Here is a 26,261-nt window from a genome sequence, read left to right as displayed (position 1 = left end):
TGGTCAAGACAGCATGGTACTGGCATAAAAATAGAGACGTAGACATATGGAATTGAATAGAAAACCAGGAAATGAAACTAACATCTTACAACCATCCAATCTTCCATAAACCAAACAAGAACATACACTGGGGGAAAGACTCCCTATTTAATAAATGGTGTTGGGAGAACTGGATATCCACATGTACAAGACTGAAACTGGATCCACACCTTTCTCCACTCATAAAAATTGATTCAAGATGGATAAAGGACTTAAATTTAAGGCATGAAATGATAAAAATCCTCAAAGAAAGCATAGGAAAAACACTGGAAGTTATCAGCCTGGGGAAATACTTTGTGAAGATGACTTCTGTGGCAATTGCAACAACAAAAATAAGCAAATGGGACTTAATGAAACTGAAAAGCTTCTGCTAAAGAGACAACAACCAAAACCAATAGACAACCTTCACAATGAGAAAGGATATTTGCATATTTTGAATTAGACAAAAGCTTGATAATTAGGATCTATAGAGAACTCTAATCCACATGAAAAAAGCCAACAATCCCATATATCAATGGACAAGAGACATGAATAGAACCTTCTCTAAAGAAGACAGACGAATGGCTAACAAATATATGAAAAAATGTTCATCATCCCTAATTATTAGAGAAATGCAAATCAAAACCACCCTAAGATACCATCTAACCCCAGTGAGAACGGCCCACATCACAAAATCTCAAAACTGAAGATGCTGGTGTGGATGTGGAGAGAAGGGAACACTTTTACACTGCTGGTGGGACTGCAAACTACTACAACCTTTTTGGAAGGAAGTATGGAGAAACCTCAAAGCACTCAAGCTAGACCTCTCATTTGATCCTGCAATCTCATTACTGGGCATCTACCCAGAAGGAAAAAATCCTTTTATCATAAGGACACTTGTACTAGACTGTTTATCACAGCTCAATTTACAATCGCCAAAATCTGGAAACAGCCTAAATGCCCCACAACCAGGAATGGATCAACAAGCTGTGGTAATACGTACTCCATGGAATACTATTCAGCCATTTAAAAAATGGGGACTTTACAGCCTTTGTATTAACCTGGATGGGGCAACAGGAACACTCTGAATTCTTGGGGGTGGGAGTAGGGAAATAATCAACACAATAAAAGGTAACTTGAAGCTGTCTCTCTAAGCCCTCGGTACCCATGACCATCCTCTGAACAAGTTACCTCCCCCACCAAATCATCCTCGTCCTGACACAGGAAGTACTTATTGAACAAATACAGAAAGTGACCCGTTGAGCATGGCACCGGCAACAACTCTTCTCTTAACATAGGAAAGGAACTTGGTCTCCTGTCAGGTGAGAGGTGACTCAAGAAGCTTCATAAAGAACCTCATAACTATGAATAGATCATGCAGAACTCACTCTTCATAAAACTGAGAAGCAGAAAGAAGACAACCCTGGCTGGCAGTGCCTCTCCGGCACCTGAACCAGCCTCTCAGAAAGTCAGTCTTAATCCCACGGCTATATCCAGTCCTAACTCCAAGTTCCCGAATGAAAAGTGACAGACCCATGAAAGTAGAGGCCCTGGCTGGGACAGTGATGACCGGTGGGTTTCAACATTGATAAAACTGCATTAACTTGAAACACAAACTATACAAATCCTTCTGGGGCAGAGCTCCAAAGAGAACTGCCACCATCAACTTTCAGAACTCCAAGAGAATTGTTCACATTAATCCATGAAACATCCTAGTATGGGGACAGCCATTGCTCCATCCTAGATTCTATATTTTGACCACAAGTAAGGAACCAGTAAGGAGAAAGAAAGGGAGATTGACTTACCAAGCCAACTTCTGTTTAAGTACACAGACACAAACACAGGGGGCACCGTGAAGAAATCCACTACAGAGTTCACTTCCAGCCAGAACCACAGCTTATCGTTGGCTGCAATAAACTGGGGGAAAGAAGAAATAAGAGAGAGAAAAAAAATGAGAAGCATGGTGCCAGCATTCAACTGATACTCTTTTGTCAAAGGGTAAATTCTGTGTTTTCATGGGAGTCTGGAGGGAGAGTAGTTAGAGTCTTCTCAGCTCTACACCAATCACATCCTTATGTGGTCAGATACACAGCATTTTCTGAAAAGCGACTATCTTGGCCAGACAGTACATTTTTCTGTGGCTTCCAACAGCTTCATAGGGAAGGTTGAGTGATAGCACCTTCATCAGACTGGGTAATGTGAACACAACAAACCAAACACATATGAATGCATCTGTTCACATACATGCATACATCCTGGCAATGCACATTTTGCAAAGCATCCCTCATAAATAAGGTCTAGCATAAACCCTCCAGGATGCAAACTGTACCAGTGTACTTCCTGGGTTCACCCTCACAAGTGGCCTCGCAGGGCTCAGCTAAGCAAGTGGCGCCCATCATCATTTTAAGAGCTAAAGGTTTTTTTCCCCCTATTTACTTTGTAAGGGTACAAAGCATTCATGTTTGAATAGAGGGCTGAGAAAAAAATTGCCAGTGGCAGTATCATCATCATTTCAATCCCTATTCCTCCTCCTTCAAACAAAACTGGCATACATGCTAGAAAATGCTGAGCTAAGGAAAGGGCCCTTCCATGGACTGAAGGATCAGTATGCAGATACATTTTCTCTCCCAGAAACACAGGGCTTCTTCTTGCCCATGAGAGCAGACGCTGGTGGGGGTGACCCCTGGGTAGAAGACTGGCATACCCCATCGTGACACTGAGCGATGCTTCACAAACTTACCCGCAAGCCAAAGTAGAGGAGGAAGAACACGTTGAAAGCCATGTCGATCTGCAATGTGAAATCTTTGTAGAAATTCTGGCAGGATTCTATTGGGCTATTAGACAGGAAGAAGGAAAAGCAAGAGGTGAATGACGGGCAGCACCATCCAGTCTTCCCCAGTGCTAACAATAGGGGGTGTTTGGGGTAGAGGACGAAATGGATGTTCATGAGAGAAAACCTTTGGTCTTTCTACCCCCTGTGATCATCAAGCAAGCATTGCCAATGGCCTTTCCATTTCGTGTTTTGTTCTTGTATTTGGTTTTTCTTTGGGGGGTATTAATAACACATATATATGTATGTTATTTTTATCATCATTCAGCAGTTGATCTAAGAACCTAAAGAGGACCATGCGGGCACCATGGAGGAAGGACAAGCAAGAGAGATCTCCAAATTCTTTCATTGCATATTAACCCTTAAAGAACTGACTTCTTTCTTTTAGAGCAGTGGTTCTCAACCATCCTAATGCCGCAGCCCTTTAATACAGCTCCTGTGGATCGTGACCCACAGGTTGAGAACTGCTGTGTTAGAGGAAATACAACAAAGCTAAAACACAGTCCTTCATGCCCTCCAGCACACTGGGAGAGGGGCGTGTTTTCAAGTAATCATGGAGGCTGTGTTTTTCATAAAGCCATTCAATGATTAATAAATGAAGACCCCAAGAATATCTCATAAAAGCTATAGAGGAGAGGATCCTGGTTGATGCTCTGTCTAGACTCAGTGTGAACAGCCTGTGTTGTTCTTGGATTTGAGGAAAGAACACCATCCAACAAAATGGTCAAATTCAACATTAAACCAAAATGTTGAAGCAGTACTTTAAGGGTTATTATTATTTTTTTTAGCATGCATGTTACATGGCTTTGTGTGTGTGTCCAGCAGCCAACACGAATCCCTGACACACTCTACATCGAGGGTAGGCAGTTCAACAGGGTACCACTATACAAACTGGTAGAAGGCTTCTGTGTGCCTTCCTGTGTCAAACTGAGTAGAAGAACAATGTGCAAAAGGGTCAAGGTTTGAGCTGGGTGGGAAACAGGAAAGCCTCATAAGCATCTCAAAGCTGCGACTGCAAATTCATATAGTTATCTGTTATCTGTAAGCAAAGGTGGCCACCCAAGCCAGGGGGTCCACGAAGAAGGTGAGGTGAGGAAAAGGGGAGGAAACTATCGGGAGAAGCAAAATATTTTCCCCTAAGGGAAGCAACGTGAACCTCCTTCCAGGAGAGGGCTAGCTTGAAAAGTGCAATACAAAGGACTTCTGAGTATCGCCACCTTGGAATCATTATATGCAATACCAGTTAGTATAGTCATACTTGTGTAAGGACAGTGTTGGCTGGTTACAGGCAGGTATCTGTGCAGATGGGAACGCAGAGCCCACTCAGAGCCTGGGGCATCTGTACATGCGCTGGATTTATCCATTCTTCATCTCCACTACAAGTCAAACATGCCCTTGGTCATCTCCCAAGTCACAAAAAATCCTCCAGACAAGCATCCAGAGTAACATTCACTTGCATTTACAAACTAAGAAGATGGAACAAAAAACAATACTGAAAAATAGTTCTTTTATAAAGGAAATGACAACTGTCAGATTTTCACTAAAGTAGGGAAGTGGGAGGGGAGACAGCATGGGGGTTGGTTAGTCCAGGGCTAAAAGGAGGCAGAAGCAAAAGAAGCTAAATACCACGGCCTACCACTGTTCCTTGCCTACTCTCCTACACAGGTACTTAATTTAGATTAAAAAAAAAAAAAAAGAAAAATCCAGACCTGTGGTTAACCAGTGACACTTCTGCCATGGTGGCGTGTGGTTTAGCTTCAGAAAGAAGACCCACCAGTTCCACAGGTGTCAGAATTCCTCGATGCTCTCATTGCAGTGAAAAGACGTACGAGAACTAGGCTGACCAGGAAATTCTCTATAGATTCCCGAGTCAAAGCAACAATGCATTTCTGTGCTTGGAAGCCACTGGCAGGATATGTTACTAAAGACTAAGCTCTATAATAGATAGAGGGGGAGTGTGTGTATCCCCAAAGGAGGCTAAGTGAGAGAGTATGGGGCGATCTGCAGGCAAATCTTGCCCTCATGAACTCACTGGAATCAGCAGGAACTTAGCTGGGCACTAGAAATTCATATGCATTACCCTGTTTCCCCCAAAATAAGACATCCTCTGAAAATAAGACCTACTTACAGGAAAGATAAGACGTCCTCTGAAAATAAGACCTAGCACATCTTTGGGAGCACACCCTAAAAATAAGACACTGTCTTATTTTCGGGGAGACAGGGTAAAACTGATGTACATATAGTCAAGGGGAGAGAGAAAAAGTCTTGGTTTCCAGGATTATCATGGAAGACCAATGTCACCTCATCAAGGCCAAACAACAACCTTACTGCTACCCTCCCCAAAACAACAAGGTGAAGTCACTATAGCTTGATTCCTTATGTTCATTTGAATATCTGTTTCCATGTACATTGAACCAAAATATCCCCAATGGCATTGAGCTAACATCTCTTTCCCCTTTTTTTCATTCGCTATCACAGCTTAGCAAATACTTTTCCAACTAGATGTATTTCAAGGTTACCACCAAATTAACCACAGAGGCCATGGAATTAATAGAAGCTAAGAACTCGTTAAGTCCCCCCAAATATACCGCCAAATATTCAAAAGTACATAAGGAATCAAGCTATGGTAACTCCTCTCTTCCCTGCCTTCCTGGTCATTGCTGTTGTTTTCTCCTAGATTGCTCATACAAAGAGAGAGCGTCAAGCTACAAGCTACAGGACACTGTTGTCAATGTATTTCAACAACACCCCTGATTTACAAAAAGAATTGTTACAACCATAACAGACTTTTTTCTCTACTCCTCCTTTCAAAAAACTATAACTGATTTAATTGTGGTTTCATTGGCATTCCTAGAGTCCCATCAGAGCTGAAATGATAAAGGAAGTAAATCGTGCTGTTGATGCAGGTGGCTCGTCCTCTGGCTGGAGCTCACAGGTGATGTGAACACACCCTGATAACATGGGAGTGAGGGCAGGGAGAGAAGCAGAAAACTCTGGGACAAAAGAGAGCAAGGCGCTGGGACCCAGGTAGGACCAGAGTGATCAGGGAATGTATTTTATATTCCTTTTAGCTATTTCCTGCTTGCCACCAGAGCCCCAGGGAACTGTTCTGCCTGGTTTAGTCAAGTGGCAACAGAACTGTTTATCAGGATCCCCCCTGAGATAAATCCCCTGAGTTCACAGACTCACACAATTGGAGATCACAGAGTGGAGGTTTCAAAGCCCCATTATTTCATTCCCCAAATGGAAACAACCCATGGAGCAGTTCACTGATCTTTTAAAGAAGAGAATACACAATTCAACAACAGAAGGGTTGGCCATATCAACCAGGATTTATTTTCCTCCTAAAGATACTTTATCTTAATGATTAATGCTCATTGTAGGATAGAGAATGAAATACAACCTCCTCTTCCTTCTTGTGTAAAGTTCACAGAAATTTCAAGAGCTAGCAAATAAATCATACTTTTTTTTTAACCTACAAAAGAAAGTGACTCTGGATCCCACACTTAAACTTAGATTGCCATTCTAATGAGGCGTGCCCACATCACAAATGGCTCTGCATGGGACTATGTTGCCAATAGAAAAAAATAATGTGGAGTTTTAAGGAATTAAAGGATACCACTTTTGACTCTGGTAGCAGAAAATTGACTTACCCTAAATTGTTCTTGGGCAACTAATGACTTAATCACTAAAGGATACAAGATCCAAGATACTCTGTCGAAGGGCACACTACTCATTCGTAGGTACCCATAGAGTGATAACTAAATTTTGGGTTTGGACCAAGATTTTATGATGGAACATCTTCAAGGGAACTTCAGTAAAGAGCTGCTTCTCACAGGGGTAAATGTTCAGTGTAGGAAAGGAGTTGAAATACAAACTCCTGTTTCTTCTTGACCATCAAGTATATCCTCAATATGTAGAAATCTCCACAGAATAAAATAAGACTCAGCCAAAATATGAAATGTATCTCTTTCTTCATCTGTTTAATAACATAATTTAAAAAAAAAACCCTTGAGCAGGAAAGTCCAACAGATCTTTCTGAAGGCTGACTTGAGAACCTCTCCCTGGAAAACACAAGGCCAGAACAGACTGCCCAGGTTTTCCATCAAGGGTCAGGGGCTAAGCACAAATCTCACTGCCAGCAGCCACTCCTCTAGATGTCCACCTCATCTCCAAGAGGGATGTGCTGCCCCCCTCTTCTCAGCTGCTACACCTCCCTGGGGCTTCCTGAAGTCCCTGAGTCTGGCTACCTAATCCTATGAAGCTATGTATCCAGGACAGTGGTCCTGAAACTTCGCCATGCACTTAAAGGGCTTGTTAAAATCCTGCTGGGCCTCAACCCCCCTTTTTGATATAAGTAAGTCTGGGGTCAGGGTCTGAGATTTTGCATTTCTAACCATTTCCCAGATGGTGTCAATGCTGCTCATCTGCCCACTTTGAGAACCACGGGCTCCCAAAGAACTTTCTCACAACTAACTGCACACTAATTGCTGGTGTCATTGCTTGAGAAGATTCCCACTCAGACCTGAACAAAGATGATTAAGCATGTGAGCCGCCCCCAGATAACCAGCTGCGCACCACTTAACTAATTGCTGAGATCAAGGGGTTGAACAGATATTTTCAGTTCAGATGTGAACAAGAGGGAAAAAAAATTATAAAGATACGGGGAAGTAATTACAACGCCACTGTGCGAACTTCACCAGTGGACGTTCCAATTAGTAATCACAGGGTACCCGCTGAGAGCATTTTTAGTTTAAGATTAAAAGGAAACATGATAAATGTCAATGGGGAGAGGGTATGGAGACCATCATTTAGAAGGGATAAAGAAATGTTGAGCAGCTTGGGAACAACAACAACACACACCCAAGATGATTTAATAGGGAAGGGACTGCTAAAGAACAAAACAGCACTTTGTGAAGTAATTTCCAGTATTCAAATTCTCCTCACTCCTGTGGTTAGTCTCTTTTCAAATTAAATGGGGCCCTTGCAATTCCCATTAGGATTATGGACCAGCAGAATTCATGCTCAAGGGCACCATAGACATGAGTCAATTCAATAAGCTTAATGCTTCCAGACTCTTCTCCTGGTCTCACCTCTGCAATGTTGCCAGATTAATTTAATTAAAAGATGTCATTCACCCACCATCATGGCTCCCTCCTGTCTCATACATCAACTCTAAGCCTGGCTGGAAAGAACCTCTAAAATGTGGCCTAATCCTACAAGTCCTACTTTATTTTCGTATTGTGTTTCAGTACAAACCCTTTGTCACCCTGAGTGGGTGCCTTCATTATTTCGGTGAAATATTCGGTGAATATTTAGAACTGGGACCATTTGTTCCCAGTTCTAAATCTATGTTTTTGTTCTAGGCTCTTTAAATGATCTTCCCTCGGTGTTCAAACCTTAGCAGCCTTCAAGGCCAACCCAAAGATTTGACTCAGCAAATCACTCATGCCTTCACTCACCTTTCCCATCTCTGAATTCCTACAGTCCTGGGAGCAGAGAGTTCTAAACTGCCTTCCTATGTTCATCCTCAACTCTTTTTCAATTCAGTATAATTATACCTGGAAATTGTATAAAGTTTACACATACTATTGCCTTTGTTTCTCACAAATATTTTGTTATAATTCCCATTTTGCAAACAGAAAAGCAGAGGGTCAGAATCTCCCTCAAGAGCCAGCAGCTAAGGAGTAGATTTGAGATAGAAACTCAATAGCATTAGCGCCATTCCATCTTCCTCTTCAGGTGGACTGAAATCTCCCTTCTTCCCTGGAGAGGAAGAAGAAAGGTAAGACATAGTATCCGCTGTCTACTGAGCCTCGCACAGAACTCCTGCAAAGGCAATGAGGTTGATGGACTTATGGAGGACATAAAACTGTCTTGGGAAGAAAACCATATGTTTGTTGGGTAGTCTGGGAGAATGCAGAGGAAACAGACCCTTCTAACTTTGCTCTGTAAAGACTATTAGGTGGGATAGTAATAATCCCCAAAAGTTTTCTCAGGGGCCTTGTGTGGAGGTGGCATCCTGGAGACTAATCCTGTTGGCTGAGGGGAAGCTCTTCTATTTAGAGATGAACAGTTCCTAGTTATCCGTCCTTATCTTAAAGGTGGGTGACTCTCAGGGTACCCCTATTGTCCCTCAGCCTCTCCTATTCTGAAAGCACAAGAATGAACCTAGCAAAATATTATAATACTCAGATACTTCAAACACTCCTAATTATAGACTAGATAATTAATAAGCTTTGCATCTATTCAATCCAATCAAAACGAAGGAGGGAAAAGACATCATGTAGCTTGGATACTAGGAATCTATCTTCAACCAAAAGGGAGCAGGTCTAAGTGATTTCAAGTTTTCCTAGTAATGTTTCAATATACTGGATAAACTAAGCATCTCCACTTTCCTGCCTCCATACCTAGCCAGCCAGAATATTATGAACCTGACTAATTTTAGAAGTCTTTACTCCAAATAAGAAATCAGTGATTATTCACGTAATTTTAGATCTCAGAAAAAATGTTTTGCAAGCTAAAAATGTAATGGATTTAGTGTAAACGACATGATACTAATCATTGAGAAAGCAAACCTTTATATAGAACATTGTCTCCTAAACTGGACAGCATCCCACAACTGCCCTGGTTCTCAGTGGACCCAAGTTGAAAGCTTTGTATTCTTTTACTTTTCTTAGTGTGTCCATTTTAATTACCTTGTCAGAGCTGCATACTTAAGAGTTTCTTTCTCCAATATTGGTTCCTTTAGTATTTATACTGGTCAGGGAATACATTCAATAAGATGTGTAGTTTTTTATTGGTTTTACCAAATGGAATCAAACCTCTTCTGCTGACCAACATTATATCCTTATCCCAGCACATCTTGGGGTAATTATCTTTTAAGATGGTGTTATCCTTGATGGGTAGGTTTGTGTTCAATTGTTAATTAATACTAACGATAACTTTCAAAACGGGCCCTCTGTTTTATCTTAATAAAAAACAAACTTTTCTTAGACCTTGCAATGGCTCTAATGTGAATAGAAAACACTTTTTGTTACTCTGCAGTATTGATCGATCATGATCCCAAGCCAGTTGGTTAAATGGCTTTGTTGGGAAGTCTTCAGTTATGTGTTCGTATCAATAGGAATATTAATCTTTCTGATAGCAGCAGGCTTCTAATTACACCTCTGCCCAATTGATGCATGTGATCCAATAGCCACAAGCATATGCATCATTAGGACCAGGTTGAAATGAATTGAGTATGTAGGGAAGTGGTATATAAACTCTCACTATTCTTTGGAATCCATCATGCTCTATATTCTTGAGCTTAGAGTATCATTGGAAAATCCTGGGAACATGATGCAACTTCAGAACAATTATCTCAAGGTGTCTACCTAAATAATTGTTCTTAAGAATAAAGCATTCTTCTAGGAGAAAAAGAAAATGACATAGATTACTAATGAAAAGACCAAATATGCCAGGTCCTTACACATTGAATTTCTCAGTGAAAGGCACAGATAATTTGTTTTCATGAAACTCAAGCGGTGAGATCCCTGTCACTTTCTTATGAAGCTGTTCTAAATTTTCTCTCAAGAAGATTCAATATCTTACCTAAGCTTAAGTTCTCCTTTCTTGTCTTCATTCCACATCTAACCCACAATGAACATGAATAAATAAATCAAAAGCAAAATGTGGGCATTACAAGTTGTCTTCAAGAGTCTAGCAGTTAGGCAGTTTCGGAGTTCAATGGACGAGTTAAACATCCCAACTCTGTCGCTTACTAGCTACAAGATCCTGGGCAAATAATTTGACCTCTTCAAGTCTTGGTTTTCTCTTCTTGTAAACTGGAGATTGGGATATAAATTTCCAAGACTGTGGTTAAGAATAAAATGAGATAACTAAGCACTCAATAAGTGACAGCTATTTAAAAAAAAGTAGTGATAATAATAACTGTAGAAAAGTGTTCAAAAAAGGCAAGGATCCAAATGAGCAAAAACCATAGAATCAATTATTTCTATACTTAATTTTTTCATTTGTATCTACTTTACTGCCTCCTTATCAAGTGTGGTTGCATTGTATAATAATACAAATGTTCAACAGGGTGTGCAGGGAGCTGCTGTGAGGAGCTAACACTAACATCCGTTAAGATTCTACAGAGTATTAAAGAAGAAATGGGGAAAATTATATTTCCATGAAGGCAGCCACACAGTCTCACAAATGCTAAATAATTAAACAAGATTTCTTAACAGAGAAAGCCATGAGTCACTTTAATGTGTTGACCACAGGAGGTTGTGTATTCTCTTTTTCCCAGGACTTTAGCAGAGGGGAAAGTTTTGCTTGCCTCCTTGCCTGGAGAAGAGGCAGAGGTTTAAACTAGTCATCTGTCTTCTAAATATCTCTTCCAAATCTACTCCGGTAAGAGTATGTATTTTTCCACTGCTGGACTCTTGGAATGATGGCCAAGACAACTACCCACTAATGCCTGTTTTCTCCAGCACGTCTACAGACTACAATTATTTCAATCACAGTTGTTACCAGAGTAGAATTAGTGTTCATATTTGCCAGCAACTTTCATGTAATAAATCAGAGTTAAACTACTGCATAAAACAGCAACTTGCCAAACAAATGCTGGTTGATTTAGTTTTCACTGAACCATATGAAGAATCATGACTGTCTGACTCTTACGCATCTCTCTACCTCCACTAATTCTAGCCACCTTTCTTTTTTAGGAAACTCTCATTTGTCTACTACAGGGAAGGGATAGAGCAGATGATTCAGATAGCACTTAATACATACGCACTTATACCAGAAAACAGATTGAGAGTTCTTCAAGGGCAGGGCTAATGAGCCATGTATAAATATGGGGTGGTACGTGTAGGTGGTCTCACACACACACATGCACAAACACAGAGCTGTCCAGCTCTCTACCCATCTCCAAGCCCACCGTGGGACCATCCACAAAACAGCCTAAATGAGATGATTAGAAAGGGGGGAAAGAAGGGAGAAGAGAAGAAGTCCCAGGTCTGAAGGGAGAGGTGGGACTAGATGAAATCTTGGCACAGGAAATGGTATCTCTGATTCTGGAATCCGTATGTTTCTGTCACTATAGAAAGTTAGACCTGGAAAATTTATCACACTACCTCTGCCTGTGATGGCTTTTTTGTGAATATTAAATGTGTTAAGAGGCCCAAAAACAATCATCTCTAAACAGTAACAATGGAAAGTCCCTAGCCATTGGGAGCAATGGCGTGGTGTCCACATTTCTGAAGGAGAGAGTGAGCAGCCCAGGGAGGTTTCAAGGCACTTCAGCACCAAGGCATCCAAGTCAGAAGCTCTCGTCAATCCATAGGGGATGGCAAAGACAAAGCATGAGCCCTCTATTTGCCACTGCCTGGAGAATCACGGCAAGGTGAGCAGGTAGGTTAGTCCGTCCACCACAGCATAACTGGTTTGTATAGCATTGGGGGACCTCTCTGCATTGTTACTAAGAGTAGACTTCAAAATTCCTCTGTCTGAGCCTTTTTCTCCAGAGATTTGTCTTAGACTTTCTGAGTATCCCCTGGTCACCTCACTGGTCCCCTACTTAGCTCGTGGCCATGCTCTCTTCTCTCGTACTTCTCCCTGGCTTTGACATAGTCCTGACATACCTGGACAATGTGGCTTTGGCAATGCCACCTTGCTATGACTTAGAGTGAGGAAGCTAAAACTAGTAATTCTATGGCCCCGCCCAGCCTGTTTTAAGGCCCAGCCAGGCAGCTAATCAGATGAGGGTAATGGGAAGTCTCAGACAGATCCCTTTCCTATTCTCTTCAGTGGATGTCAATACCCAGACAGCAGCAACCTAAGAGACCTCTTACAGTTCCAAACCTTACACCTCCCAGGCACATCTGCGCTCAAGCAGAATGGCACACAACTCCCTCAGTGGCCCGCTCAAGGTCTGCACTAACAAAGGGTTCCAACACTGAAGATCTTCCAGGGAAGGATGTTAGGAAGCCTGAGAGCATCTGAGAAGAAAAAAAATGTAAAGGCTGGGTGTGGTGGCTCACACCTGTAATCCTAGCACTCTCGGAGGCTGAGACGAGCAGATTGCTTGAGCTCAGGAATTCGAGACCAGCCTAAGCAAAAGCAAGACCTTGTCTCTACTAAAAATAGAAAAATTAGCCTAGTATAGTCCCAGCTACTTGGGAGGCTGAGGCAAGAGGAACTCTGAGCCCAAGATTATGAGGTTGAAATAAGCTGTGATGCCACAGCACTCTACCCAGGTTGACAAAGTGAGAGTCTGTCTCAAAAAAAAAAAAATTAAAAAAAAAAACAGTTGTTCCATTTACCTACAGCTTCACTTTGAAGAACAGAAATATCATATAACATATATCGTCACCATAAGGACCTCAGTTTTTTAGAAGTTACACAAGTGATTCTATAGAATAATTATGATAGCTTTATTTCCGACATTGTGAGGTTTGTTTATTTGATTTTATTTTTTTCCTTATTGTTGTTAAGGGTTTTGGGTTTTTTTGCTGTTGCTGTTAAGAAGACACAGAAAAAGAGTTGGTGCAAGTCTTTTTGACATCTGGACTAGAAAACAATTATACCTTTATTACACAAAGAAATTAATAGCTGTGTCTTGTCTCTGTGTTTGGCTGATGGCTGAGGGGTAGAGGTTTTGTAAGTATTCCTATTTAGGAGTTTTGCTGAGAGCTCAGCAGCCTCACAGCCAAAAAGGAGAGTCTGAGATGCTGCTGATTAGAAGTCACGGGTCTGCTGAGTCCAAGGCTGGAGTCATTCCCTAGGAATGTCATAAAGCAACCTGACCAGTAAAGACCAGCACCACCATGGAAAATCAGACGTGAGGGGTTACCTTCAGAAACACACTGTCATTGTGAAAAAATGGTAGTGGCTTGTTAAGTCCCACAATTATAGCATCGTATCTTCAAGTATACACTCTTTTAATTTCCTTCTTAATGACTTTAAGAAAAGCACATCTCCTAGAAATTTTCCTTTCCTTTTTTCTTTCCTTTCCCTTTTGCTCTGGTTAATATTATAAGTCGTTTGTTTATCAATATTGAGTTTGTCCTGCTCATGCCTCAGACAGAAGTAGTTTTTTCTATGATATCAGTGATACTCACTAGACTTTCAGATCCAAATTAAAAAAAAAAAAATCTTCAAAGTACAGGTTCAATGGGGTAAAGTTCCTTTTTACTTGCTTTCTCCTGCAGTTTCTCTTTCTGATTCTATTGCCATGACTATGATTCTTTCTAGAGATGTTTTCCCCATCACTGTAAAAACATCTCTGTGAGGGACCAAGGATGCCCACAGGAAGCAGATTTCTTAGGATCTTCTTGTTTGTTTCCATGAAAGGATCCACTTATCCTCACTCTCTGTTGGGCTTCAGAAATGCTTTCACTTCATCAGGAAGCACTGTTATTTTTTCTGAGAAAGAAGAATGGGTCTCTTTACTAAAGAAGCTCAGAAAGGAGAACCAGATGTCTCCCTTACCAAACTCCCCAAATGAAATATCTCATAAAGAGAGAGCATTTCAACGTGCTGGTCAGAATTGCCTGCCTACACAGGTCTGTACTATAATTCCATCTGAGCTCCTTTCAAAGAAGGAAATGTTTCCCTTCGAAGAATCTTCTTTACTGGGTACCAGAAGACCATGTTATGAAATTCTAAGCAAAATCCATTTCAAAAGAATGAACAGGACACGTTTAATAGAATCAGGGAAGGGAAGTGTGGAAAGAGCTTCAATCTACTAAAGCCCTTGGACATGAGAAAGTCACAATTCATGAGGGGAAAAATAAAAACTGAGATAAGAAGCCTTTGACTTTGTTTCATTCTGCTTAAGGCGTAGTTTGAGTCTCAAGTCCTCCGACAAGCTAGTACCATCAGGAATCTTCAGGAAAGCTTACTCCTACCCTGGAATTGTCAGAGCTTGGTAATGCCCCACCTTTTGTTTTTCTCAGTTTACAACCAAGACATGTCAAAAATGTAAATTATCTATTTATTTGAAACGACAAAAAAAAAAAGTAATAAAACATCCTGATAATTATGTTTCAGGAAAGTCCATTTTGAAATATAGGAAGGAAATAAGTTCACCTGCAGGAAGGAAGGAAGGAAGAAGAGAGGAGGGAAGGAAGGAGAGAGAGAGAGAGGAGAGGAAGGGAGGGAGAAGGAGGAGGAAGGAAGGGGAGGGGAGGGGAGGGAAGGGTTTTAAAGAAAGCCATTAGACAGCCCTAAGGCAAAAAATGTATTTCAACAAGAAGAGAAAATGATCACAATTTACTAATCAATAATGCTGAATGCAGCACCAACATGCTTCAATGAACGTGAGAATGTGATAGTCCTTTATAAGGCCACATCTTTACACCTTTTAAAGTCAAATTAATGGCATTTTGACACATAAGCAAACTATAAGAAAGGTCAATGATTGTATTCCCCATGGTATTCAGCCTAAGAGGCGTTTTTGAAAACTATATAAATATATAGACATATATGCAGATATGTGTATATATATATATTTATTAGATCTACGCAAAACCAGACTAGTTAATCTAGTTCAGAATGCTGTGCAAAGGCATCATAATACTGGTCATCTGGGGTGCATCGGTGTAGAACTGGGAACGTGGAGGACTGACCATCAGGTGAGTGCTCACATGGAAAATTGACCCAAGCTTCTGAGTTCATTGCTGCTAGCCTTTGCTCAACATAACCCTAAAAACAGAAGATTTTTGTCCCCTTTTACTCAACATCCTAGTCTTGAATTTTTCAGGAACAGAGTGTCCTTTGTGGCATCTCAGCAAAGTGGGGCCCACAAGAATGTCCAAGGAGAAGCCTCAGCACTTCAGTGTACTGGAACGCTCGCCGCTTTAGTTCCATGCATGCGTCCAGAGCTCACGGCATTCACGGCCATCAGGGAAAGCGCATCAACATGCTTGGCAATGCAGGGAAAGGATCTGCTTAACCTGGAGGCCACAACCGAAGGGTGAGGTTGCATCATGCAGTGAAAACCACAGCTGGACCTTAGCTACCATGCAGAAAAACCTACATCAGGGAGTCTGCAGTGTGGCTCCTGGGTAAGAGTCGATATGAGAGAGGTGAGTTACTTCAGCAATGAAAGACCTGGGCAAAGGAATGTTCAAACCACTACAACACTGTACAAAGTGCGCTGGCATTACACGCGGGAGAGGCAGCTCTGGGGACGCGGAGGGAAGAGGCAAAGGGGAAGACAGAGCTGGCCATTACTCTGATGAAATGGTTTCCCTGGCCATCCTTTCATATGTGTGTAGTCTTATAAGGTATTTTGCTTCAACAAGTAACCTCGTAGGGGGTGGAGGTTTAATATCAACCATAATTGTTAAGATGTTTTGAAAACTCAGGAGAAGCAGGGCATCGGTTACATGAATACACACACCACGGTTTCCTGTAGTTACAGTTCATTATAGAAGCAGAACTGAAGCTGGTCAGATAAATAAGGGACAGTGAAGTGCCAGATTTTTGGTCACAGAACGCATGACTCTCAAAAGTGTAACATGGTGTTGAAGGAACCCAACAGTCACAGAGGCTCAAGTGATGCAAGGTTGGGTAACTCTATGCAAATACACGCCTGCAAATCACCTCTAACCCTGGATATAACCCCACTCCCAAGTGCGACCGGTCAAACACAGTTCACCCTGTAAACCTTGACCGTTTAACAGAACCTCCATTACTGGTGAGATTCCTGCAGGAGTTTTTGTTTGTTTGTTTTCATCAAAATCAATTGGTCGTATATATTTTTTTCCAGAGTTTTTATTAAAAGGATAAAAATACTACTGAACTACTGTACTGATTCAGCAGGGGTCCATCGAGCTCCCCTCTAATGTCAAGGCCACCCTGAGTATCTGAAGACGAATTTTCTGTATGCTATCTGCTTAACAGTGTCTGTTTGCTTTTTACCTGCTCTTTCTGCCTTTTGTGATTTCTGACACATTGAACACAACTCAAAGAATGGTGTGGTCTGATCCTCCCTCGACAATTCCTCCCTCCTGCTTCTGACTGTAAATAGCAGGGAAGCAAGCCCCATGTTTATAAATTACTCCTTTGACAATGTTCTCCTGGAGCTCAGCCTTCTTATCACTATCAGTGACAAGCTTGATAGGGAGCTGAGGCCTGACATGAATGAGCGGTCACTACTCAACTTCCATGCTCAGTGAGAGCTGAACACCAGCCAAAACTTGAACCTCACCCAAATGCAGGTGGAAATGAAACAGGACAGTCCTGCCAGTGTCACCCTCCTCGTTCCCCCAGAAGCAGCTGTATCCTCTTAATCACAATTTATTCTTTCTTAGAATGTAAAAACGTAAAGGCTTAAGTTGAATGACACATTTTCAAAAGGATTTATAATAGTCTGTACATTCATTCAACAAATATCTCTGAGATTCTCCTTCCGTGATGGGCTCTATACTAGTTTTGGAGACATAAAGTTCAACAAAACATGGGTTCCTGCTCCTGAGTCATTTTCCACACGGCCGAGACGTCCATCCAGATTTTCCTTTCTGGCCGTATACATACACGTGCAAGAGCAACTTGCTTCAAAATTCTGCTATCTGACAAGACCTTGAGCAAGATATTTCATCTTTCTGAATCTCAGTCTCTTCATCTGTGAAATGCAAATTCTACCTCCTTCCTGGGGTTCTTGAGAGAAATGAGCTGGGAAATGTGAACTGCCTTGTTAGTGGCCAGGGCTTGCTGAATGCTATCTCAGGGATCGCCATTATGACCACGAATACTCAAATACAGGTAAGAAACAGAGGGCTTTTCAGCAGATGGCCTGTGCCTACCCTTTGAAGTGGGTCTTGAATGATGAGAAGAAACGTATCAGGGAGAGAAGAGAGGAGAAGGTATCTCTGCAGAGCTGTAAGCGTGAACAGAAAGAGTTACAGGAGGGCATAGCGCCTCCCAGGAATGGAAGTCTGCCTGCAGGACCAGAGCCTCCATAGACTGCAGGGGTGACAAGAAATGAAGCCAGCCAGGAGACCAGGCAGCTTCTGCACACTTGGGAGCATGCCTACTCATTCTCCTCTAGAAAACAGGAAGCTGATAGACGTTTAAGTGCAGGAGAACGGTGAAGTTTAAATGCAGGAGAATGGTGCCATTATCTTTGTTTTGTAGCAAATTAATTCTGGGAAGAATATGGAGAAGAAATGAGAAGCAGGAGAATGTCAAGGAATGAAGGTCAATTAGTCAAACTAAATCCTAGAGGAAAACAACCACGCATGCACATGTGAAGATAATCATTCTTGTTGCCATACGGTTAAAGTATACTAATATCCTGGAAAATGCCCCGTGTTCAGGGTCTGATGCTGTCAGGGCAAAGATTAGGTCCCTGGTATCACTGAAGCAATTTCCTAGGCCACGTGGTTCTTTCTCCTCCCATGGTTTCTTCCAGGTCTACTGTGGAGTCTGTACCAAAGAAATTAAACCATGTGTCCTTTACCTTATGAAAGAACCCACCCTGTTAAGAAGCTGTTCCCTCTGCTATTTGGAGACTGGTTTCCAAATTATATTCAGAATCTACACAAAATGGACATATTTTATGGGGCACCTGTAAATATTAGACACTTGCCAACAATTGCAAATTCCATGTGATCACACATAGGCACACAGAGGAGTGACAGCTAACACCGTCTCGGCACCCACTGCTCATCCCCCCAATGCCTGGGTTGGCAGCACTAGCAAGCCACCATACTCAAGTGCCTTTTAAAGGTCCGTCCAACCCTGTGCACCGTGGGGCTCTCATGAGGGTTTTCCTTCGTGGAATCTTGTCCTTTAGGGTTCAGATACTAAGTATTCTCAGCTCCCAGAGGGTTGCCTAAGAGTTCCTCTGAAGGGTGAGGCTTTCTTGTGGTCAGAGTCAAGAGAACAAGAAGGAAGATGCCATTTTCTGATAATGCACTGACTCTTTAAAAAGTGACTAAATGCATGAGGTGCTGCTCACTGAGCTCAACTTCAAGTCTAAGGGCAGAGGGAGCTCTGCAGCTCCAGCTGGTGATGCAGAAACAGGAAAGGTTCGTCTAGCTGCTGGGTCCATGTGATCAAACTTGTTCGGTGGATTGCCACTTGTCTGAAGTCTATTCTCTGTTGGAGCGTCCATGATGCCAAGACAGGAATAAAAAGGAACCCTCTGCACACGAACTCACAGAGAAAAGAATTGAAACATGGAACTCATGAAAGGGACACAGACAGAGAGTCCCTAAAGTGATGGCCACCTTGCTGCTTAGCAGACACTCAGCAGGAAGAGCACGATCTCCTGTCAAGGAAAGTGCAATAGGTCTTAAGTAATGCTGAAAAGAAAAGGTACAGTCCAGGTGGCTGTCACCTCTGAAGAATGGATGAAGAGGTAAATCTATCTTGGTCTGGAAAGTGTGAATTATTCTCAGCTACCTGATACCACCGCTTTTCTCTCCTATATGGGTTAAAAAAAAAAAAGATGGAGACTCAACAAAACCAGTTCTCTCCCTACCACTCCAAACAAAGACACATGGAGAACGCCAAACAGATAGTAATATGAAGCAGCTTCAGAATCCCATCACCTTCCCCAGGTTACTCTCCTGGATCTTACAGGATGGAAATCATCCGGGAAATAGCAAGGACTGAAACCTCTTCTGGTCCACACTCTCCCAACACCTTTCCCAGCAACCCAGTCAATGCAAGTGGGCCGGCTTCACCTCACCCTGCGGTCTGCTGAGAAACACCGGAGCCTGTGCATGCTGCCCTGTTTACGCTCACACGGGATTTTAGAGGAACATACCGAAGTGAGAGTAATTTTTCAGTAGTTAGCACTTTACATTTTGATGAAGAGATCAAGTTTCAAGGATGCTTTTATTGGGAGAGGGGCTTAAAAACACACAACAGGTGTGGCTCAACGGAGTAGGGGGCCGGCCCTATATACCAGAGGTGGTGGGTTCAAACCCAGCCCTGGCCAAAAACTGAAAAAAAAAAAAGGTGGATTTTTTAAACCCACACTTCCTGCATTTAAGGAATTCAGCTGAAGAACAATTATTTTTTAGTGGATTTTAAACTTCGATCTACGTCATTATGAAATTAGCCTGATTTTAAAGTTCATTAATGTGATCTTACACCAATTTTGGTGTTTATTTTTAAGTAGCTTATTTTTCTTTTTAAAATTCAGTTTCTTATAAGAATGTTTCTTCGCGCTGATGGAAGAGGTCTGCATAATGATCGAGGTGGTGATAACACAAATCTACCTAGGAAAAAAAAGTGCATGTAAAAACTGGCAAAACCAAAAAAAGCCCTATGAGCTTGAGTTAACAGCATTGTGCCAGTGAGTGTCAATTGCCTTGTTTTGACAGTACACTAAGGATATGCAGCAGAGTTTTATCATTGGGGAAGGAAAGTGGGAGAAAGGGTACAGAAACTCTGTACTGTTTTTTGCAACTTCTTATAACTCTTACACTATTTGAAAACAGAGTTATAATTAAAAAAATAAGTTATTCACCTGTTTTCTTTTACTATAGCCAGATGTCAGGCTATTGGTCTTACGTGGGGTGATATGAGCCTCAAACAATCTATAAATTGATTTCCTTTATTATTATTTTTTTTTTTTGCAGTTTTTGGCCGGGGCTGGGTTTGAACCCGCCACCTCCGGTATATGGGACCAGCACCCTACTCCTTGAGCCACAGGCACCACCCCTATAAACTGATTTCTTTAAAAAGTATTTATTTGGGGCAGCGCCTGTGGCTCAAAGGAGTAGGGCACCAGCCCCATATGCCGTAGGTGGCGGGTTCAAACCCAGCTCCGGCCAAAAAATAAAAAAATAAAAAAATAAAAAAAAAGTATTTATTTGGCACCTGTTATAGGCATAGTACTGTGCTCAATTTCCAAAACATACAAAAGAGCGGTGAGCAACCACAGAGATACAAATCAATATTAACTATCTTATTTCTTTTCACAAAGGAACACTAATTGAAGCAAAGGTATCATTTACCTACTACACCAATTGTCAGAGATGATCCCTCAAGACTGAATCAGCTGTCAATAAAGGTAAGTTGTTAATGTAACCGGGGAGCTGCTAGAATTAACCCACAGTAATCTCCTCAGGTAAGCAGATGTCAGGTAACAAGCTGTGCTGATTAAAGCTGCTGATATTATAATGGCTCCCTCGCTGTATATAAAGCCAGCCAGGGCTAAGCCATCCTTTTGCTTGTTTTTTCCATCTCTCCTCCCAGAGCTCAGCACTCACCACACAGAGAGCCAATAACTAGTACCATTTTGATGAAGGTGTAAGGTGATACTGCGAACTATTTAGATTTTAAGAAACTAAAAAGGCTTCCAGAATGAATGTCTAATCATGGAATTTCAGGTAAATCTTAAGGTGGAAGAGGGTATGTTTTAGGAGTATAAGGGTGTTTACAGTTAAAATACCCAAAGGTAGCCATCCACCACCCTATTTACTAAAACGATGCTTGTACTAGGCAATTCCATTGGAAATAAAGTGAAAGCAAAATGAAGCAGTAAGGATGGATCCTTAGAATCCAAAGACTTTACAAGGAACATGCTACAGTTTTTATCTTTCTGAGAAGCTATCTCGAACAGAAACAAAAGAAGAACAAAAAAGCGTGCAAGGAATAAAATCTGGAACTGAAGCCTCGACAAATGAATGTTCAGGAAGAGCAGATCTGATCCTTCCTGAAATAGAAAGTGGGTCCCTGCTGTTAACCTGACACTGTTATTACCTGCAGATGGCTCGGGCTTTTAAGGAGTCTGGAAGTCCCACCTTTCTCTCACTGTTTAAAGGGTAAACAACTAGAATAGCATCATCTGGGAACAAGTGAATTTTTCAAAGCATTTCCTGAAGAGCTGGGAAACTCCTACTTAGGAAGAAGGGTCCTATTCTAATTAAGTTTTTTGAGGAATTTTATAACTAGTGGAAGACAGAAGACTCCCCAAAATATTTCAAGAATGAAGGGCTCACTACCTTCATTTCTGTTACACACCCATGCTATTTTCTTACCAACTTTTACTTACCTACCTTTGCACACCCAGCTCAGTGGCTCCCTCCTTCAGGAAGCCCTCCCTGACCAGGAGGTAATGAACCTTTAGAAAGAAAGGGTTTCTCTTTCTTCACGGCCACTGTGATAGTCTGTCGGAGCACTCATTGCTCATGCAGTGGGGATTTATTTGCTTCTGTATCTGTCTTCCCTCCTAGATTGTGAGCTTCCTGGGGGGTGGGGGTGGGGGCTTTGTTTTTAGTGTCTGTGCTCCCACTAGCATGGTACTCAAATGCCAGGTCCTCAATGTTTAAGGAAGAGGAGAAAAATAAACAGATGGAAGGAGGAAATGGAAGAAGCTGGGGAAAACATTATAATCCAACAGTGCCAAGATGAAGTACTAAGCCTACAAGAGAAATCCCATCTTCCACATGGTTTTTGTTTGTTTGTTTGGTTGGTTGTTTTTGGTTATTTTAAGACTGTCTTACTCTGTCCCCTTGGGTAGAGTACCGTGATGTCACAGCTAACAGCAACCTCAAACTTTTGAGCCCAAGCTATCCTCTTGCCTCAGCCTCCCAAGTAGCTGGGATACAGGAGTCTGCCACTACACCCTGGCTATGTTTAGAGATGAGGTCTCACACTTGCTTAGGCTGGTCTTGAATTCCTGAGTTCAGGCAATCTACCCATATCAGTGTCCCAGAGCACTAGGATTACAGGCACCTGGCCCCTCAACATGGTTTCAAATGGTCCCAGGATCCTGTACTGATTCATAATTTTTATCACATGACAGAACTCACATCATGTGACAATTACATCAGCTACAAGCATACTACAATCCAAAGAGGATGTCATGCATTCCAAGAACTGACTTATGGACTCCTCCCCTATCCCAGGAGAATTATAGCTTATCTCACCTAACACATGTAAGGAGAGGAACGGGAAAGATGTTGGAGGTGGCAAGATTCACCACTCAGCAAAGCCATCTGACTTAGCTGGCTGGGAGAGGTCAAAGTCCTGAGAGGGTTATAGAAGATTCTGAGCTCTAAGTAAGAGAGTCTCTCCCAGGCCATTTGATATCTGTGTCCATCACAAAACAAAAGGCCTAAATCTAACATAAATCTCATTTCTCTTAAACTAACCGATTTGTGGTTTTCTCCTCACATGGAGGTAATCTTCTATAACTGGGAGGCCAGGATGGCAATAGTACATGGAATGATCGAAGCCCCAATTCATTCCTTTCTTTTTCTTGAAATGATCTATTTTTATTGTGTGTGTGGTAGCTCAGGGAGCTGGATCCAAACTTGATATTAAGTACACCAGCAGCACAAGCTAAACATCTAGAGATTATGTGCACATTAGATGTCAGGAAATCAACTCAGTCTCTTTTGCTGATCCATTTCTCCAAGGATCCGACCTAAAGAACCAAGTGTTCAAGAAACAATGGGAAGACACTAACTGAAATCCCCACATAAGAACCCAGAGAGGAAGAGTCTGGATGAGGATTTGAACCTAAAGGGCCTCCTTAGAAAGTGGCTCATCTTACTGGAAATCAACCAACATGCTCTAATTTTTCAAGAAGGCCGAATATAATAAATTCTAAACTTCAAAGAATATAGTAATTTTTAACGCAGTCTCACACAGAGGAAGGTGGTCCCTATCATAGTCTTTACTCCATGCTATGTGTGAACCAAGTATTTAAATCACTTAATGTTGACTTTCCCTTTGACGTATCCTCTCAAATCAGCATACACTAATAGATTTTGATAGGCAGCTCCTCTGGTTATCACTTTTTCTAAATATTGAGTGGATTTTTAAAAATCAAGATGTATCTTCTATAATAACCTGGACGGAATTGGAGACCATTCTCCCAAGTGAAGTATAAGAATGGAAAAACAGGGCAGTGCCTGTGGCTCAATGAGTAGGGTGCTGGTCCCATATACTGGAGGTGGTGGGTTCAAACTCAGCCCTGGCCAAAAACTGCCCAAAAAAAAAAGAATGGAAAAACAGGGCAGCGCCTGTGGCTCAAAGGAGTAGGGCGCTGGCCCCATATGCCGGAGGTGACGGGTTCAAACCCAGTCCCGGCCAAAACTGCAAAAAAAAAAAAAAAAAAAAAAGAATGGAAAAACAAACATCACATGTACACCGGGCATTGTGGCAGGTTCCTGTAGTCCCAGCTACTCAGGAGTCTGAGGCATAAGGATCTCTTGAGCCCAAGAGTGTGAAGTTGCTGTGAGCTACAGTAACACCAGGGCACTCTGCCCAGGGCAACATTCTGAGACTCTGTCACAAACAAATAAACAAACATACATCCATGTACTCTGTGCTAAATTGGAACTAGTTGATTAACACTTCCATGTTCACACGAGAGGAAAACTCAATGAAATTCAAGTCCGGGGGACAGGGGAAGGAGTTGGGTAACTCAGTGGGTGTGACACTTCACTGGGGGACATTGCACAGTCCCTGGGTGAAGAACACACCTACCACTCAGCCTTTTACCTACAAAAGCAAACGATATAAGCTAATCACTATGTACTTCCATGTTGATCTGAAAGTTTTTAAGATAATTTTTAAAATCCTATGAAATCAGAAGCATTTTTTAAAGTTGTCACTAGCTTCTGAAACGACATGAGTGTTTACAATTATGTGTGAGTTCATGGTAGAGAAGCATAGGTATAACATTGTAAGATTTTTTTTTTATTGTTCGGGATTCATTGAGGGTGCACAGAACCAGGTTACACTGATTGCTTTTGTTAGATAAGGACCCTCTTATAACAACTAATGAATCACTGCATCACTTTCACTCAGATGAATCTGGGAACAATATAACAGCTTGGTCCAACAGAACAAAATAAAGCCATTCAGTGGACCCTTTTCCAAACAAATCAGTTTGCCCTGAAGAGAGAGAACACTAATTTAAAGCTTACAAACAAGCCCGTTAAATACAAACTACTTTTCCTAGTTTAAAAAAAAAAAAAAATCTATTAGCGCTAAAACAGTTACATTAGTACAGCATCATAGTTGTTTGAAACTGAAAAAAAAATGTTTTAAATTAATCTTATTGTGTCCTAACTCACTGTTAACTCAATAAGCATTTTCAAAATTGTCAACTTGACATTGAATTTATTGTTTTCAACATAGTTTAAATATAAGTGCTTTGACAATTACAGGCATCTAGTAAGGGCTCAATGACTATTACCATTGTTGTTCAACATAAAGCCACAAACCAAGCTTTTAGCTTCCCTTAAGTAAGTCTAACTGCAAACTGGACCTCTTTTACCTCTCTATAAATTTCCTACAGCCTGTCACTCTCCCCCTTTCCCAGTAAGCTCCAACCACATTCACTTTCTTTTGGTTTCTCTCCTTAAGTTTTGAGGCATCATCTCCACTGGAAAGCAAGTTCCATGAAAGAGAACTTACATGTTTTCTTCATCGTTTCACCAAAGCCCAGATTAAAACCTAACACACTGTAACTATTTCATAGACTTTACTAAACAAACAAATAAATAAAAGTCTAAAGATATAAAGAAATTGAGAGAGGGAAGGAAGGAAGGAGAGAGAGAAGGAAGGAAGTCTTAGTTCACCCTCGCTAAGATCAAGTCCATGGCCACGGCTAGTTTGTTAACGTTTCCCTTGTCAGGCCATGATCATTCCCAGCATGAAAATTCTTGCTCCCACCTCACTTCCTATGCAGTTAGGATTTTCATATCCACATGAAAGGATTTTCATCTCTCATATTCCAACATCGGGAATCTCTTCATAATCTACTATTCTGTGATAGATGCACCTGGAAAGATGTTTGCCATCAACATTTTACTTACACTTAACCATGTATTTCTGATCTCACTTGCAGGCAAAACAGAAAATCTCCTTGTCAATTTCCTTTCTAGCTTTTGTAAAGAGGAAATTGGCAGCCTTGTCTCATGTTGATGCAAAGCTCTGCTTAATACGTAAATTTAATAGAGGAGTATTCCTAAGTAAACTTTGATCCCACTCTTGGAATGCATTTGCAATGATAAAATTGCCCTGGTTTCTACAGATACTGGAACAAAATAGATGGCATAATTAGGGGTTAAGATAAAGGACTCTGGATTCAAACTAGGGGCTCAAATTCTTGTCCAAATTACTAAACTCAGTGGGGCATTTGACCCTTCTGAGGCTCCCTTTCTTTTTTTTTTTCTTTTCTTTTTTGAGACAGAATCTCACTTTGTTGCCCTTGGTAGAGTGCCATGGCATCATATCTCACAGCAACCTCAAACTCTGAAGCTCAAGCGATTCTCTTCCCTCAGCCTCCCTAATAGCTGGGATTATAGGCACCCATCATGGTACCTGGCTATTTTTAGAGATGGAGTCTCGCTCTGGCTCAGGCTGGTCTCAAACCTGTGAGTTCAACCAATCTACCTGCCTCGGCCTCCCAATGCTGGGATTACAGGCGTGAACCACCATG

General features: G+C 41.5%; 1 protein-coding gene across 13 annotated transcripts in view; it reads right to left on the bottom strand.

Moving 5' to 3' along the window:
- Positions 1-26,261, bottom strand: part of KCNMA1 (potassium calcium-activated channel subfamily M alpha 1) — a 784,008-nt gene that overhangs the window by 318,922 nt on the left and 438,825 nt on the right. For all 13 annotated transcript variants that reach the window (XR_008378803.1, XM_053584070.1, XM_053584058.1 and 10 more), the window contains exons 4-5: positions 2,759-2,852; positions 1,824-1,935 (exon numbers count right to left, since the gene is read on the bottom strand). Coding sequence is in view for 12 of the 13 variants with exons in the window: in XM_053584070.1 (XP_053440045.1) it covers positions 1,824-1,935; positions 2,759-2,852 (206 nt within the window). In the remaining variant the exon portion in view is untranslated. The remainder of the gene's footprint in view (positions 1-1,823; positions 1,936-2,758; positions 2,853-26,261) is intronic.

Source organism: Nycticebus coucang, chromosome 3 (assembly GCF_027406575.1).
Source record: "Nycticebus coucang isolate mNycCou1 chromosome 3, mNycCou1.pri, whole genome shotgun sequence".
Classification (NCBI taxonomy): domain Eukaryota; kingdom Metazoa; phylum Chordata; class Mammalia; order Primates; family Lorisidae; genus Nycticebus; species Nycticebus coucang.
Note: the sequence above shows the minus strand (reverse complement) of the source record. Positions and strands in the feature narration are given on the sequence as shown.